At 32.4% G+C, this 13,449-nt stretch overlaps 1 protein-coding gene across 4 annotated transcripts; it reads right to left on the reverse strand.

The window, feature by feature from the left end:
• Window positions 1-403: 403 nt before the first annotated feature.
• Window positions 404-8,201, reverse strand: LOC107887130 (uncharacterized). 4 transcript variants are annotated; one of them, XM_041096432.1, is made up of 9 exons: window positions 8,156-8,201; window positions 7,845-8,030; window positions 5,866-7,080; window positions 3,639-5,001; window positions 2,577-2,856; window positions 2,233-2,340; window positions 1,872-2,150; window positions 1,135-1,278; window positions 404-1,016 (listed from the first exon to the last, which is right to left on the reverse strand). In XM_041096432.1, the coding sequence occupies exons 3-9, from the start codon at window positions 7,061-7,063 to the stop codon at window positions 828-830; spliced, it is 3,561 nt and encodes a 1,186-aa protein (XP_040952366.1). In that variant the 5' UTR covers window positions 7,064-7,080; window positions 7,845-8,030; window positions 8,156-8,201; the 3' UTR covers window positions 404-827. The 4 variants fall into 4 exon arrangements, with proteins under 4 accessions (XP_040952366.1, XP_016666767.1, XP_040952365.1 ...); XM_016811278.2 differs by having other exon boundaries at window positions 5,866-7,111; window positions 8,156-8,197; XM_041096431.1 differs by lacking the exon at window positions 8,156-8,201 and adding an exon at window positions 7,495-7,611 and having other exon boundaries at window positions 5,866-7,111; window positions 7,845-8,098.
• Window positions 8,202-13,449: the final 5,248 nt, after the last annotated feature.

Here is a 13,449-nt window from a genome sequence, read left to right on the forward strand (position 1 = left end):
TTATAAATGTTGAGGATGGGTTAAAATATCAACATTTGTAATTTTTTATTGATTTTTTTAAAATAAAATTAAAAATGGACAACTTATTTAAAATAGTTATTTTAATAATTTCCTTGGTGATTTTATAACTTATCAAAATAAAAATAAAGGATGATCAGATCTTTATAAAATAATATAAATTTAAAAATATTTTATCCACAAAAATTGATTTGTTACTAATTTCCAAATCATGCATATCCTTGTAATCAGCATTAATTTAAATACAGTACAAAGGATGAGCAGGATTTTTGTTAATTTTTGAAAAGAAAAATTGGTGTAGTACAAAGGCGATGGCAACAGACAAGCAGCAAATAGGAATATGATCCAAGGCAAAAATAAAGACGAGAAAAAAAAAGGCCAGAAATCCAATCAACGAGTAGCAGTAGCAGTAACCAAATTTGGTTACTAACTATTTCACAAAGCTATATTACTAAATAACCTAAAAGAATTATCACAACATCATGTCATGTACAACAATATTAGATTCCCCTTTCCAAGGATACCACTCTCTTCCAAAAATTACATCCTTCATTATGCTCATTTCCAATACTACTTTGGTTAGGGGAAGGACACTTAATATTATATTAATATGATATAACCAAACAAAATCAAACACACCTTTGAATGCATTTTGCAGGCATGTGACGGTAGGAAAACTCCTTGGAGAGATCAACTACAACATCATTTCCACTCTCTAATTCATAACAGCTCCTTTTCCCAGTCAATACGAGGGAGCTGAGATGAGGCAAGCAATCCCCGCAAGTCTCATCAATCAACTAATACAGTGCTCAAGCTGATATGGGTTCGTATGGGTATGATAGCCATGGGTGCTTCAGAGCCTCTGCCGCAGAAGGACGCTTCTTTGGGTTTACTTCAAGCAAATGAGCAACAAAATCAATGAATCCCTGGTCCCCCATCGGCAGCCGATGCCTCAAGGACGTCTTCTTGGGTATCAGGTATTCCAGTCTATTGGTCTCCTGAAGTATATAACATAAAAACACAGCGTTAGCCCCTAAGCACTAGGGAAGCAAAGCAAAAGTAAATTTTAGAATAGAAGCATTTTTTTCCAACAAGTAAATAATGAGAAAGACTGACCTGATTACGTTCATAAAGCATGTGATTCTTCGTAAAGTATTTGTACGTATCCCGTCCTTTGGCAAGCATGTCTTGTTTGATAGGACCTATGATTCCAATTACTCTTGCAAGTAATGTCGCAGGTGAATCATTCTGGAAAAGTACCTGCACCATCATATTGAAGCCAAAATTATATCAATGTTGATTTATTTCTCCAAAAATAGATTAAAGATAGTTACTACAGTGAAGTCAAATGTTTTCCCAGTAAAATCAACTAAAGAAATTAATCATAGTTGTCAGGAGAACAAGCTAGCTTATAGCAACAGCATGAATGCATAAAAGTCTAAATCTAGATAGTTGATACCATAACATGAAAAACATTTTCTTTGGGCCAAGTTTGAGCCAACTTGTTTCAGACTGAGTGATTGGACAGAGTCCCAAACTATTCCATTTAGCATTTACAGATGAGGACATCACTGAAAGCAAATACAAAGAGGACTAAAATTGTCCAACATTTTGTTTAAATTCTACATCCAGCCAGTTCAGAGCCAAATCACGTTCAGTCTAAGTTCTTTTCACTGAATTTAATGATTTGTTCAAATGCATGATATTTCCGAGTTTTTGTTTGTCGTACTTTCACCAAAGAAAAAGGTAAAAGAAACATTCAAAAAAGTTCTGAACGTAAGAAAAAACTCCACATATCATTGCAATATTCATAAGAAGCAAATTCTAGCTATTGTCTAAAGAAGGCTACTTACATTTCCAGTACAGAGTTCTGCCAAGATACAGCCAAGTGACCAGATATCTATTTTCTTGTCATACGAAAGTCCTAGGATAACCTCTGGTGCACGATAGGACCTGGATTGAACATAGGAGCATAGATGGTCTGTCTCAAAACAACTGCTCCCAAGATCAATGACCTTCACCTCACATCTACTATAGCTTTTAACTAATATATTTTCGGGCTTCAGATCACAATGTATTAGGCCAAGGCCATGCAAAAACTGGAGAGCCTCCAAACACTGAATGGTTATAGACTGCACAAAAGAATTCAAGAGAACATTACATGAAAGTGACATAGATTAGACTCACTTCTGAAGAAAACAACTTCAGACAAACCTGCAATCTTGGCATTGTGAAGTAAACCTCGCCACCTGATTCCCTATTAAATTTATGGAACTCATATAAGTTTGCCTTGAGAAGTTCACAGACTATTAGCAAATGTTCCTGGAAAATAGAGAAGAGTCAGATGCTACTCATGCATTAGTCAAAGATAAATTTCTAATCTAACCAGCAGAGAGAATTTATAACTGAACATGCCAGCTTGAACTTCAACAGAGAAAACAAATGCCTCCAGAAGCCAGATATGTTCAGAACAAAGTCCCAAATACATATATTATCATAGAAACAGCAAGAACTAGAAGTAGAGCACAAAATACTCTGAGCATGCCAGTATCACTTACTCGGTAGTAAAAGTAATCATACAATCGGAGAATGTGATGTTTATCTGCTGGATCATGTTTGTTAACATACTTGAGAAGCTTAATCTCGTCAAGGCTTTGATCAAAAAAATCCTTATTGTTCTTTATAATTTTCACACAGACATCCATGCCCGTGTGCAGATCATGAGCTTGTATAGCTTTACTAAACGCAGCCGATCCAAGATACTCAGTAACATGATAGCGCCCAGCTATAACAGAATTTAAAACAACATGGAAATTCTTATCCTCCTCAAATCCAGTTCTGAGAAGCAAAAAAGAGGCTTATGTAAGCAAATCCAGTGCTCGATAGATGACAGCAAAATAAAAACCATTCAATATAAGTTATACTAAAGAAATGACATCAGGCAAGTAGAAATTCCAAAAATATGTCATAAGTTGAGAAGACAGCAAAAAATTAGCTCTAAACGAATGTCGGTATCATCAATAACACAAAAAGAAAAGGATCTTCCTGGCATATTCAACATGGTTTTTTCTTTGTTTACTTTTTGGTCCAATACTGATTGCTATCAACCATTTAGGGATCAAGCTACAAATCGAGTTTCACAAGTCAAATGTTGTCTCAAAATCTAAAAATAGGAAAAATAATTGAAAGAAACTAAACTTTCCAATGGAGAATTAGGTAAATTCAAGCTACAAAAACAAAACATATGCTTGGGTAAATACTTGGCAAAGGAAAAGTAGTAAAAAAAGAACTTATCATCTAATTACTTAATTGATGCTCTACGCCCCTTTGCTTGACACTAACCATTATGCACAAAACATATTAATGTTCAAAAGGTTTTGTCAGTCAGAAAACAAAAGAGGAAGCTTGCCACCAGTTCTGGTTCTCCAACCTCAAGCATAGTTAAAGGAGATTACTACCAGAGAGGTTCAAGGATACTTGATAACTCACAATGAAAATGAGAAAGAGAGAGAGAGAGAGACGGAAAGAACATCACACCATTTACATATCAGCACAGTTTTGAAATTGTTAGCACCAGAGAAAGAACTGAACATAAAAATTGTTTCTAAGATAAGACATGCCTGTTTTTCCTATGCACAATCTTGAGATCGAAGGTCTCAAATTCCTCCTCTTGTGCTTTAATTTGTCTCACTTGCTCTTGGACAGCAGCAGCCTCTTCATCTTCAAGCGATGCCCCAAGATCCTCTTCCCTCATGCCACTAGTTTTCTCATCCTCTTCTTTCTTGGTCTTTTCTTGTGCACCATAACCATAATTAGAGAGAGTTGAAGGGCTAGAATTTGCTGATCTTACATTGGCATCATCGTCATCCCTAGAGCTTTTGGCAACTGAAGAATCACTACTTTTCCGCCTCCATGTAGCAAGCATATCATCCGACTCAATCAAAGCGGTCAAGCAGTCATCACGCTCTTCACCAGCAGCATTGTTGTTACTTGGCCATATAGACTTACTAGAGCCTGCCTGCACCGATTGCCCATCTCTTAATGGTGGAGGAAAAGAAAATCCTCCATCTGCAAGATTCTTCACCTGGGGGGTTGGACCTTTATCATTCTCAATAGCATACTTATTAGAATCATTTTTTCCAGTTTTCCTTTTATCTCTATTTGGTTTATCAATATATTTCCTTTCTGTTTCATGATAACTTTGTCTGGAACCTCCAATAGAACTATCATGATCATGAAAATATTCTAAATCCCCTTCACTACTAACTGCAACTAAACTTTCACGTACTTCACTGCCAAAGTCAGCAGTATCACTGTTGATACCCACACCAATAGACCTAACTGCACCATGCTGACCATTGTCTATGCAAATATCATCCAGCTGAGACCTGCCACACTCATTGAGAACTTCTCCATCCCCCAGCATGATAAGTTCATTTGTCTGTGTGACAAATCCCTGCCAAACAGGTTCAGCACGCATCAAATTAAGCTCCTCTTCATCCATTAACTGTCCATCATATTGGGCAATTAAATCATTCTCATGAGTCCCATTGTACATTTCAGTTACAGAGAGCCCTATAGTATCATCTGAAGCTGCAACAGGTTCAACATTCTTTGCCTGGAAATACCGCTCACCAGAGAAGTAAGAATCCTCTTCTGCAAATGATTGATCATCATCATCATCCTTGGTTTGACTTCTTTCTTGAGGATCCCGAACACTCCCATGCCCAGTTCCCTTCTCATTGTCACTAGGATAATCGATTTCATGAGCCAGAAACCAGGCTTCATCCTCAATAGGTTGTCTCATGTATCCAACATCATCATCGTCATCATATTCATCAGACTCCCAATACTCGTTTGGGTAATCAATAGATTCACTTAATCCATCACCAATAGTAGCAAAACCAGAAACCAGATCAGATGCATCTTCTGCAATACCCTGACTCACAGAAAGCCAACTACCTCCAGCATTCCTTTTCCCACCTGGATCATCATAAACAAGATTTTCAAGTTTTTCCAGCAGAATTATAGGAGAAATAACCAATGCTCTAACAAGAACTTAGGCTTTCTAAAGCTCCCCTTCCCTTACTGTCCTATGGCAGTCAACTATAATATTCTTTTTAAGGTTGTCCAAATATTCAACTCAGAAGTTTTAAAGTAACTTAATAATTCCAGTATTTATGCACAACTCAAAATACAGCTACTGTTAAACTATTATCAAATGTCAAATTAAAACACTCCACTAAACTTTTAGGGTAATCTATCTTTATGCTATTTATTCTTTTTTTTCTATTTCTTTAATTATGCTTGGTTACACACTGACTAACCCTGGAAAGAACTGATATAAAAGAATAGAAAAACAAGTATATTCTGTACGTGAACAAACAGCAAAAATCTTTCCCCCCACTTGCGTTTCACAGAATTCTGTTTAGAAGGTTTCTTCCAACCTTTTTTATTATTATGGCTTTAGTAACCTATGGAAAAGTTCAACCTATCTTCCAGTTTCAGAATTGGTTTATCGGACCCACGCAAGTACTTGCCAACAGAAAAATGACAAGCCTCATAGGAGAAATCTTAGAACTCATGGCAACAAAATATCAATTTATCTTAGGGGACATACACATCAACACAAATTTTACATAGCTCACCAATAAGCCGTTGCGACCTAGAGCTAGATGGCAAATTTTAAGTTAACAAAAAATTTTACAATAAAAGATCTCTCCAAGTTTTAGACAGAGAACATACATATACTAAACCATAATGTTAGGAAAAGGAAAGAGTAGAAAAATAATGTTTGTATTACCAGCCAACAATTTGCACAAATCATCAAACGATATGTTAACTAACCTGAAGCATTTATCTCTTGCCCAATGGGAACATCCAAATAGGACCCTATAAGGAAGGTATTGTCAGCACTAACAAGCTTTGAACCTGGGCCATCACGCTCATATTTTTCCTCCCAGTTAACATTCAATGACTTCTCTTCTGATTTGAGTTTAACTGGTGGCAACCTAGGTAACTCTTCCCTTTGATCATCATATGCAAGAGGAAAGGCCAATCCATTTATACTTTTTTTCTCAGTATTGCCTTGATTCCCAAAGAATAAAGCCCTTCCAACCTCATCCACCTGTTCTTTAATTGTTGCTCTGACATCAAGTGCATCTGCTTTCTTCTTTCCTTCTCTCTTATCTGAAGCACTAGAAGCATTATAACCAATTGATAAATCGCCCTTAGGGAACGGAAAAACAGTCTTGACAGAACAATCTTTCCACATCTCTGAAAATGAACTACTGGGTTCCTCAGTTCTAGACCATCGGCTGTTATCAGCAAAGTTTTCCTTCAAGTATGCACCGCTAGTCTTAAATTGCTGATCAAGCTCCTTAGTTTCACTGGTATGAAACTTGTCATACTTGTAATCTACATTAGCTTTGCCAGTATTTCCATGACGCGAAGTTTTAATTTCACCTGAAAAGGATATCTCTTCTCCAGGTTTAACATTGCCTTTATCAATGTCAGGAGCTTCAGATATACACCATCTTGACTTATCTGGTTTCTCCAGCTCCGAAAAACTACTGCTTCTAAATATACCATCACCTTTTAACAGATCAGGACCATTGCTAGCGTTGAAGTTCCAGGACTGCATATTGAGTACAGCATCTTCAGAATTTTTAGAAAAAGCGAAACTCATATCACTCGTCACTCTTGCTTCATTGGGTTTATTAGAATCCCCAGTAGAAGCAGCATTTCTCCATTGGCTTTCAGACCCATTTCTGCCAGCCCCACACCCTATCTCTTTCACTATAAGTTCCTTAGAGACCTCACTACTGTTTCGAGAACCTGAACCATGACTTTCACCAGCTATTTTTTTCCCATTTTCTTCTTCTAGCACATTTCCAGAGACTTTCTCCTCAAGGGTAAGCTTCTGGCAGAATCCATTCAAATCAGGGCGGTTACCAAGTTCACTACGCAAGGCAGCCTCAGCTCTTGTAAAGCGATTTCTCCTCAAAAATTCCAGTATCACATCAGCTGAGCTTGGTTCTGTCATTCTGAAGTGAAATAGAGCTAGACACAAATAGTAGAAACAAGTCTAAGCCTGAAAATATCCAAACAAAAGGGACAAGGATTTATTTATTTTGTCAAAATGGAAGTTAAAAAGATGTCAGCCGCAAATGCTCTTTCCACTGTAAGAAAACGAACTTCAGAAAAGATAAATAATAATATTTGAAAACATTTCATTTTTCCTTTCCTTTAAATTCGAATATAATAAAACTGAAAGATGTACCCAAGATTAAAAATCTAACAAGTTTGCTTATGGTCAGGTTAAAACCGATTTCCTTTTATTTTCCTTTTACAGTACCAATCTACTTCCCAATAATAATAAAAAGAAAATTCGAGGTCACATTACAATTGGCAATCCATTTAAAAAAAAAACCTTGAAAACAAGGGTCAAGGTGATTGATTTCTTAAATGCCAAACCTTACTAGGGCTAACTTCAATAAGTAAGAAGTATAATCCGAATCCTACGTTTCTAACTCCTCCATCTTCCATAGCGCTGAAGAGTAAACTTTCTTCCTTTCTCCATTAAAACATCCCCTAATTTCCAAAACACATTTTACATTTTCTCAGAAAGGAAAGAGGAGAAAAGAAACTAGAGAAAATCGCAACGTCGTGAATCAAATCGAAGGATGACAAGATCCAGAGCCCAAACTGAAAACCCTAGAAACCCCAGCAACCTTTAAAATGGATATTCAAATTTGAATTGACGCAGCCAAAAACCGGAGAAGAGATTAGGGAAGGGGGAGAGGAAGAAAAAAAGAATAACTTACAGATCGACGAAGAAAGCAGTCACACCAAACTCTGTTGTTAGCTTTTGATTCCATAACCATACTCCCAAGAAAAAAAAAATTACAATGGGATTTTTCTTCTGTCCGCCATTTCTAAAATTTTCTCTATTCAGGTTTCTTTGTTATTCTAGTCTTGATTTTTGGCCTGCAATTTCTCTCGTGTCGTGCCTGCCATGGCATATACTATAGGATCAAAAGTTTTTTCTTTTCCTTAGTTTTTTGAAGAAATAGGATCAAAAGTTTTTGATAAAATTACTAATAAATAATAATTTAATGTGCCATAAGGTATGTACCAAAAATGAACCATTGAAGTGTTTCTGCCTCGTGATTTGTGATGAGCACCCTACAACATGTTGGACGGCTCTTTTTCTCCGTTAGATTTCTTTTTACTAATAATTATTTCTATTTTAAGAGGTAGTGAGAGGGTTATAGTGTTTATTTTATATAATAGAATTTTTTAAATTATTTTATTTTTATAAAATTATGTAATTTTTTTAATTTTATAAATATCTTAATCAATTATATAATCATTTTAAATTATTTATCATATTAAAATTTTTTTATTATTTTTATAATAACGTGAAGTATTATTTTCACAAATAATGACACCATATTTAAATAATTTTTTAAAGCAAATATTTTGATATTTTTAATATGTATCACAATTCTTTTTTTGTTAAAGGCAAGTATCTCAAATTTTTAATAGAAGATGAAAAGGAAAAATCATAGGTGAAAGTATGTGTATTAGAATTAAAATGATTATAAAAGAAATCAGATTAAAATGAGTGTATTATAATAATAAAAAAGTTAAAATTTAAAATCCATACTATATTCAATAATAAAATAATAAAATAAAATTATAACTTGTTTTATAATAGGTTTGTACTTAAATTATATTATTTTTCTCATTTTGGTATTTTTTGTCACGAGCAATATCTAAAATTATTTTTTTTCAAGTTGGTACCTCTATTAGTCAAACTGTTAAGTTTACTTAAAAAAAATCTTTACCCACAAATCGATACCTAAATTGTCTCTCTTTTTTTTATTTGATACCTATACATTTTTTTGTCACAAGTGATATATAAATTATTTTTTTCTCTAAGTTAGTATCTTTGTTAGTTCATCGTTAATTAAATTGTTAAGTTTATTTTAAAAAAATAATCAAATAAAAATTAATATGTGTTAAGAAAAGGGAAAAATATTATTTTCTCTTAATATATTTTTTTTCGTTTTTCATTTTTCATTTTTCATTTTTCTTTCTTCAAAATCGAACCAACGATGAAGTTGGTCAAGCCCCAGTTCTCAATTTTATCTTTTTCGTCCAATTTGATCAAATAAATTATTTTAAAAAATTATAAAAATAGAAATATTTTTAAAAATAGAGAAATTGGTTCAACTAGTTTTTTTTTTAAATTTGGTTCAACCAATCTATATCTATTCACAGGTCTATTGACTCAACCCTATCTCTAAACCAGTACGCCAACCAATTACCAATCCAATTGATTATCAGTTCGACTAGTCAGTCCAATTCAGTTTTGAAAACACTGGTTTTAATCGATGGAATAACATTTTCAATCTTTTCAGATTTGAGCAAGCAGGCGGTGAAGTTCGAAAACATAATTAATCGTCAACGTCTCAACTCAAGAGGGCAAATTTCGAGGATTGATGGTATTGCTAGACATTATAAATGAAGAAAATAGAAAAAATAAACAGAGAGAAATAATGTAAAATAAAATAAATATATATTTAAGTTTATATGATGTGGTAATTTATTATTGGTTGAAAAAAATATTGGATATAATTTTTTTTGTGTAAAATGGGTAAACGGCAAATAGTATAGGTAACACTTGTGACAAAATAAATGTTTAGGTACCAAAATAGGAAGAAAAAAAAGACATAGCTTAGGTATCAAATTGTGATTAAGCTTTTTTTTTTTAAATAGACATTACGGTTTGACTAACAAGTATCAACTTGGAAAAAAATAATTTAGATACCAGTTGTAACAAAAAAAAAATTAAGTACCAAAATGAAAAAAATGATATAATTTAAGTACCAATTTATAGATTAAACCTTTATAATATATATAACTTTTTAAAAACCTGTACTTATATTATATAAGTCATATTTGGCAAATATTTGGCAATTGGTTGATGGTTGATTGTTGATTGCAGTGGTTGGTTTGACCAAGTATTCTATTAACTATTTACTTAAAAGTGTTTGGTAAAATTTAGTTAATAGTAGGAAGCTGGTATATGTAAAATAACAAATAAGGGCATGACATATTTTATTGTTAAGTATTTATTTGTTTTAGTCTTTATTGAGTGAAATTATTAAAATAAAACACTATTACCAAAGAATTAAACATCCATTATGGAATTTAATGAGTGAATATTTTTAAAAATTTAAATAAACAATTTTATTAAATTCTTTATTTGTAAATATTAACCTTGTAGAAATTGATAAATATTAATAATATATCAATATAATTGTGAATTGTATTTTTAGTGATAATTATGTCATGTTCTTAGTATATAAATTAGTGATAATTATGTCACATACTCAATAAATTTGCCAAGTAGCACATTTCAATTAATAAAAATTACATAAAAAATCATTTTATACAAGTAAATTAAAATAAATTAAGAGTACATAAATATAATTTTTTAGTAAATATGGTCAAATATGTCATTTTACATATCTCATTCCCAATTAACTGTGAGAAAAACTATCCATCCCTGCGTTTTTTGTTTTGGAAGTTTTAACTCAACAAGTTCTTACAAATCTCCATTCATTAATCAGTACAATTAGAGAGGTTGACTACCCAATCATCTATTTATACTCAAATCAATTAAAAAAAGCCCATAATTTTTTTTACCAAACACCCCCATAACATGTTTACTTTTTTATAGAATTCATAAAAAGTGTTAGAGTAGTAAAAAGACTCACAAGTTAGTTGTACATTGATTTAGCTAATAATTAACTAAAATATCATTTATTTTATTAAATAAATCATATCATATAGTGAGATATTTTATAAATCAAGATAAACTACTTCCATGGTAACTATAAAATAAGATTTGTTTTATTTTAGGTACTCTAAATTTTTTTCTCAATTTAGTTACTCTAATTAAAATAATTATGCAAAGTAGTCACTGTTGTTGAAATTGTCATTTTTCTCTAACAGATTGCAGTCAAAATCCACCTAATATTTTTTTCAGGTAATATATGTTAATAAAAATAAAAAAATTATTATTTTAATTACAATTATATTATAATTGTTATAAAATAAAGAAAGATGGAGAGAATAAGAACAAAGAAAATATGTAAGCAAAAGAGAATGAACTTTATTGATCAAAAGGGATGATTTACAATACTTCATCAGAGTCTCTATTTATAGGCATAAGAAGTATAAAAGAAGTAGAGATCTAATTCTAATAACTATTAAAATTTAAAGTATATCAAAACTTTATCTTTATCATGATGGACATCCACTTAATAATATATTCATAACACTCCTCCTTGGATGTCCATTGGTAGATAATGTGCCTCGTTAAAACCTTATTAGGAAAAAACCCTGTGGGATAAAAAAAACTAATGAAGGAAAAAGAGTACACAATCTTCTATTACAAGCTGTTTCATTAAAAACCTTTACCAAGAAAACCCAATAGGACAAAACCTTGATTAAAGGAAAAATGTACAACTTGTTTTTAGACTCCTCCTGATGGCAACATTACATTACATCTTTGAGTCCACGTATTCCAATATTGTGAAGTAGTCTTTCAAATATTGAAGTTGACAATGCCTTAGTAAAAAGATCTACTAAATTCTCACTAGACCGAATTTGATGAACATTTATGTCACCTCTTTTCTCAAGATCATGGGTGAAGAATAATTTTGGTGAAATATGTTTCGTTCTGTCACCTTTGATATAGCCATCCTTCAATTAAGCTATACATGCTGTATTATTTTCATATAAGATAGTTGACATATTTTCCTGTAAAGGCAAATTGCATACCTTCTGGATATGTTGGGTCAATAACCTTAGCCAAACACACTCTTGACTTGCCTCATGCATTGCAATTATTTCTGCATGATTTGAAGAAACAGCAGCTAATGTTTGCTTTGTTGAACACCATGATATGGCAGTATCCCCACATGTAAATAAATATCATGTTTGAGATCGACCTTTATGTGGATCCGATAAGTATCCAGCATCAGCATAGCCAACGAATAGGGATTTTGAATCATTTGAATAAAATAACCCCATATCAATAGTCCCTCTGATATATCTAAATACATGTTTAATTTCATTCCAATGTCTACATGTTGGAGAAGAACTGAATCTTGATAACAAATTTACAGCAAAAGCTATATCAGGTCTTGTGTTGTTTGCAAGATACATCAATGCCCCTATGGCACTTAAATATGGTACTTCAGGACCAAAAAACTCTTCATCATCCTCGAAAGGACGAAATTGATCTTTATTCACATCTAACGATGGTACAATCATCATAGTACTTAATGGTTGTGCTTTATCCATGTAAAATTTCTTTAATATCTTTTCTGTATAAGTTGATTGATGAATATGAATTTTATCTTTTAAATGCTCAATTTGTAAGCCAAGACAAAACTTTGTTTTTTTAAGATCTTTCATATTAAATTCTTTCTTTAAACAATTTACTGTATTTTGGATCTCTTCAGAAATTCCAATAATATTTAGATCATCAACATAAACAGTAATTATCACAACATTTGATCCAAACCTTTTTATAAAGACACATGGACAAATTGGATCGTTTTTGTAATATTCTTTTAACAAGTATTCACTAAGATGATTGTACCATATACGTCCAGATTATTTTAGTCCATATAAACTTTTCTTTAATCTGATCGAACAATTTTCCCGAGAAACTCTATATCCTTCAGGAATCTTAAATCCTTTAGGATTTTCATATAAATTTCACTATCAAGTGTGCCATACAAATAGGCTGTAACAACATCCATTAGATGCATGTCGAGTTTTTCACGTACTACTAGACTAATAAGATATCTAAACGTGATTGCATCCACCACAGAAGAATATGTCTCTTTATAATCAATGTCGGGCCTTTGCAAAAATCTTTGTGCTACAAGCCGTGCTTTATATCTTACGACTTCATTTTATTCATTTCGTTTTTACACAAATACCCATTTATATCCTACCGGTTTTACACCTTTAGGTGTTTGGACTACAGGTCCAAAAACCTTATGTTTAAAAACTGAATTTAATTCTGCTTGAATTGCATCTTTCCATTTTGGCCAATCTTTTCTATTTCTACATTCATCAATATATTTAGGCTCAGGATCATCATTTTCTTTTTCTATTTCAATAGCAACATTATATGCAAACTTGTTGTCGACAACTATATTTTTCCGGTTCTATTTTTTTCCCGAAGTAACATAACTTATCGAGATCTCTTCGTTATCATCATTTCAAGGTACCTGAATCCCTTCCGTGGTTTTATGATTATAATTAGTTATATATTTGGCCTCTTCTTGGGAATTTGTCTCAATAATATAATCACCTTGAGTATTTACTCATTTCCTT

This window comes from Gossypium hirsutum, chromosome A03, assembly GCF_007990345.1.
Source record: "Gossypium hirsutum isolate 1008001.06 chromosome A03, Gossypium_hirsutum_v2.1, whole genome shotgun sequence".
NCBI lineage: Eukaryota > Viridiplantae > Streptophyta > Magnoliopsida > Malvales > Malvaceae > Gossypium > Gossypium hirsutum.

Coding starts and splice junctions, on each gene's coding strand:
- LOC107887130 (XM_041096432.1), bottom strand. CDS start 7,063: ATGACAGAACCAAGCTCAGCTGATGTGATACTGGAATTTTTGAGGAGA. Junction 5,002..5,865: donor GCAAGAGATAAATGCTTCAG/GTTAGTTAACAT, acceptor ATGATGATCCAG/GTGGGAAAAGGAATGCTGGA. Junction 1,017..1,134: donor TGCTTTATGAACGTAATCAG/GTCAGTCTTTCT, acceptor TATATACTTCAG/GAGACCAATAGACTGGAATA.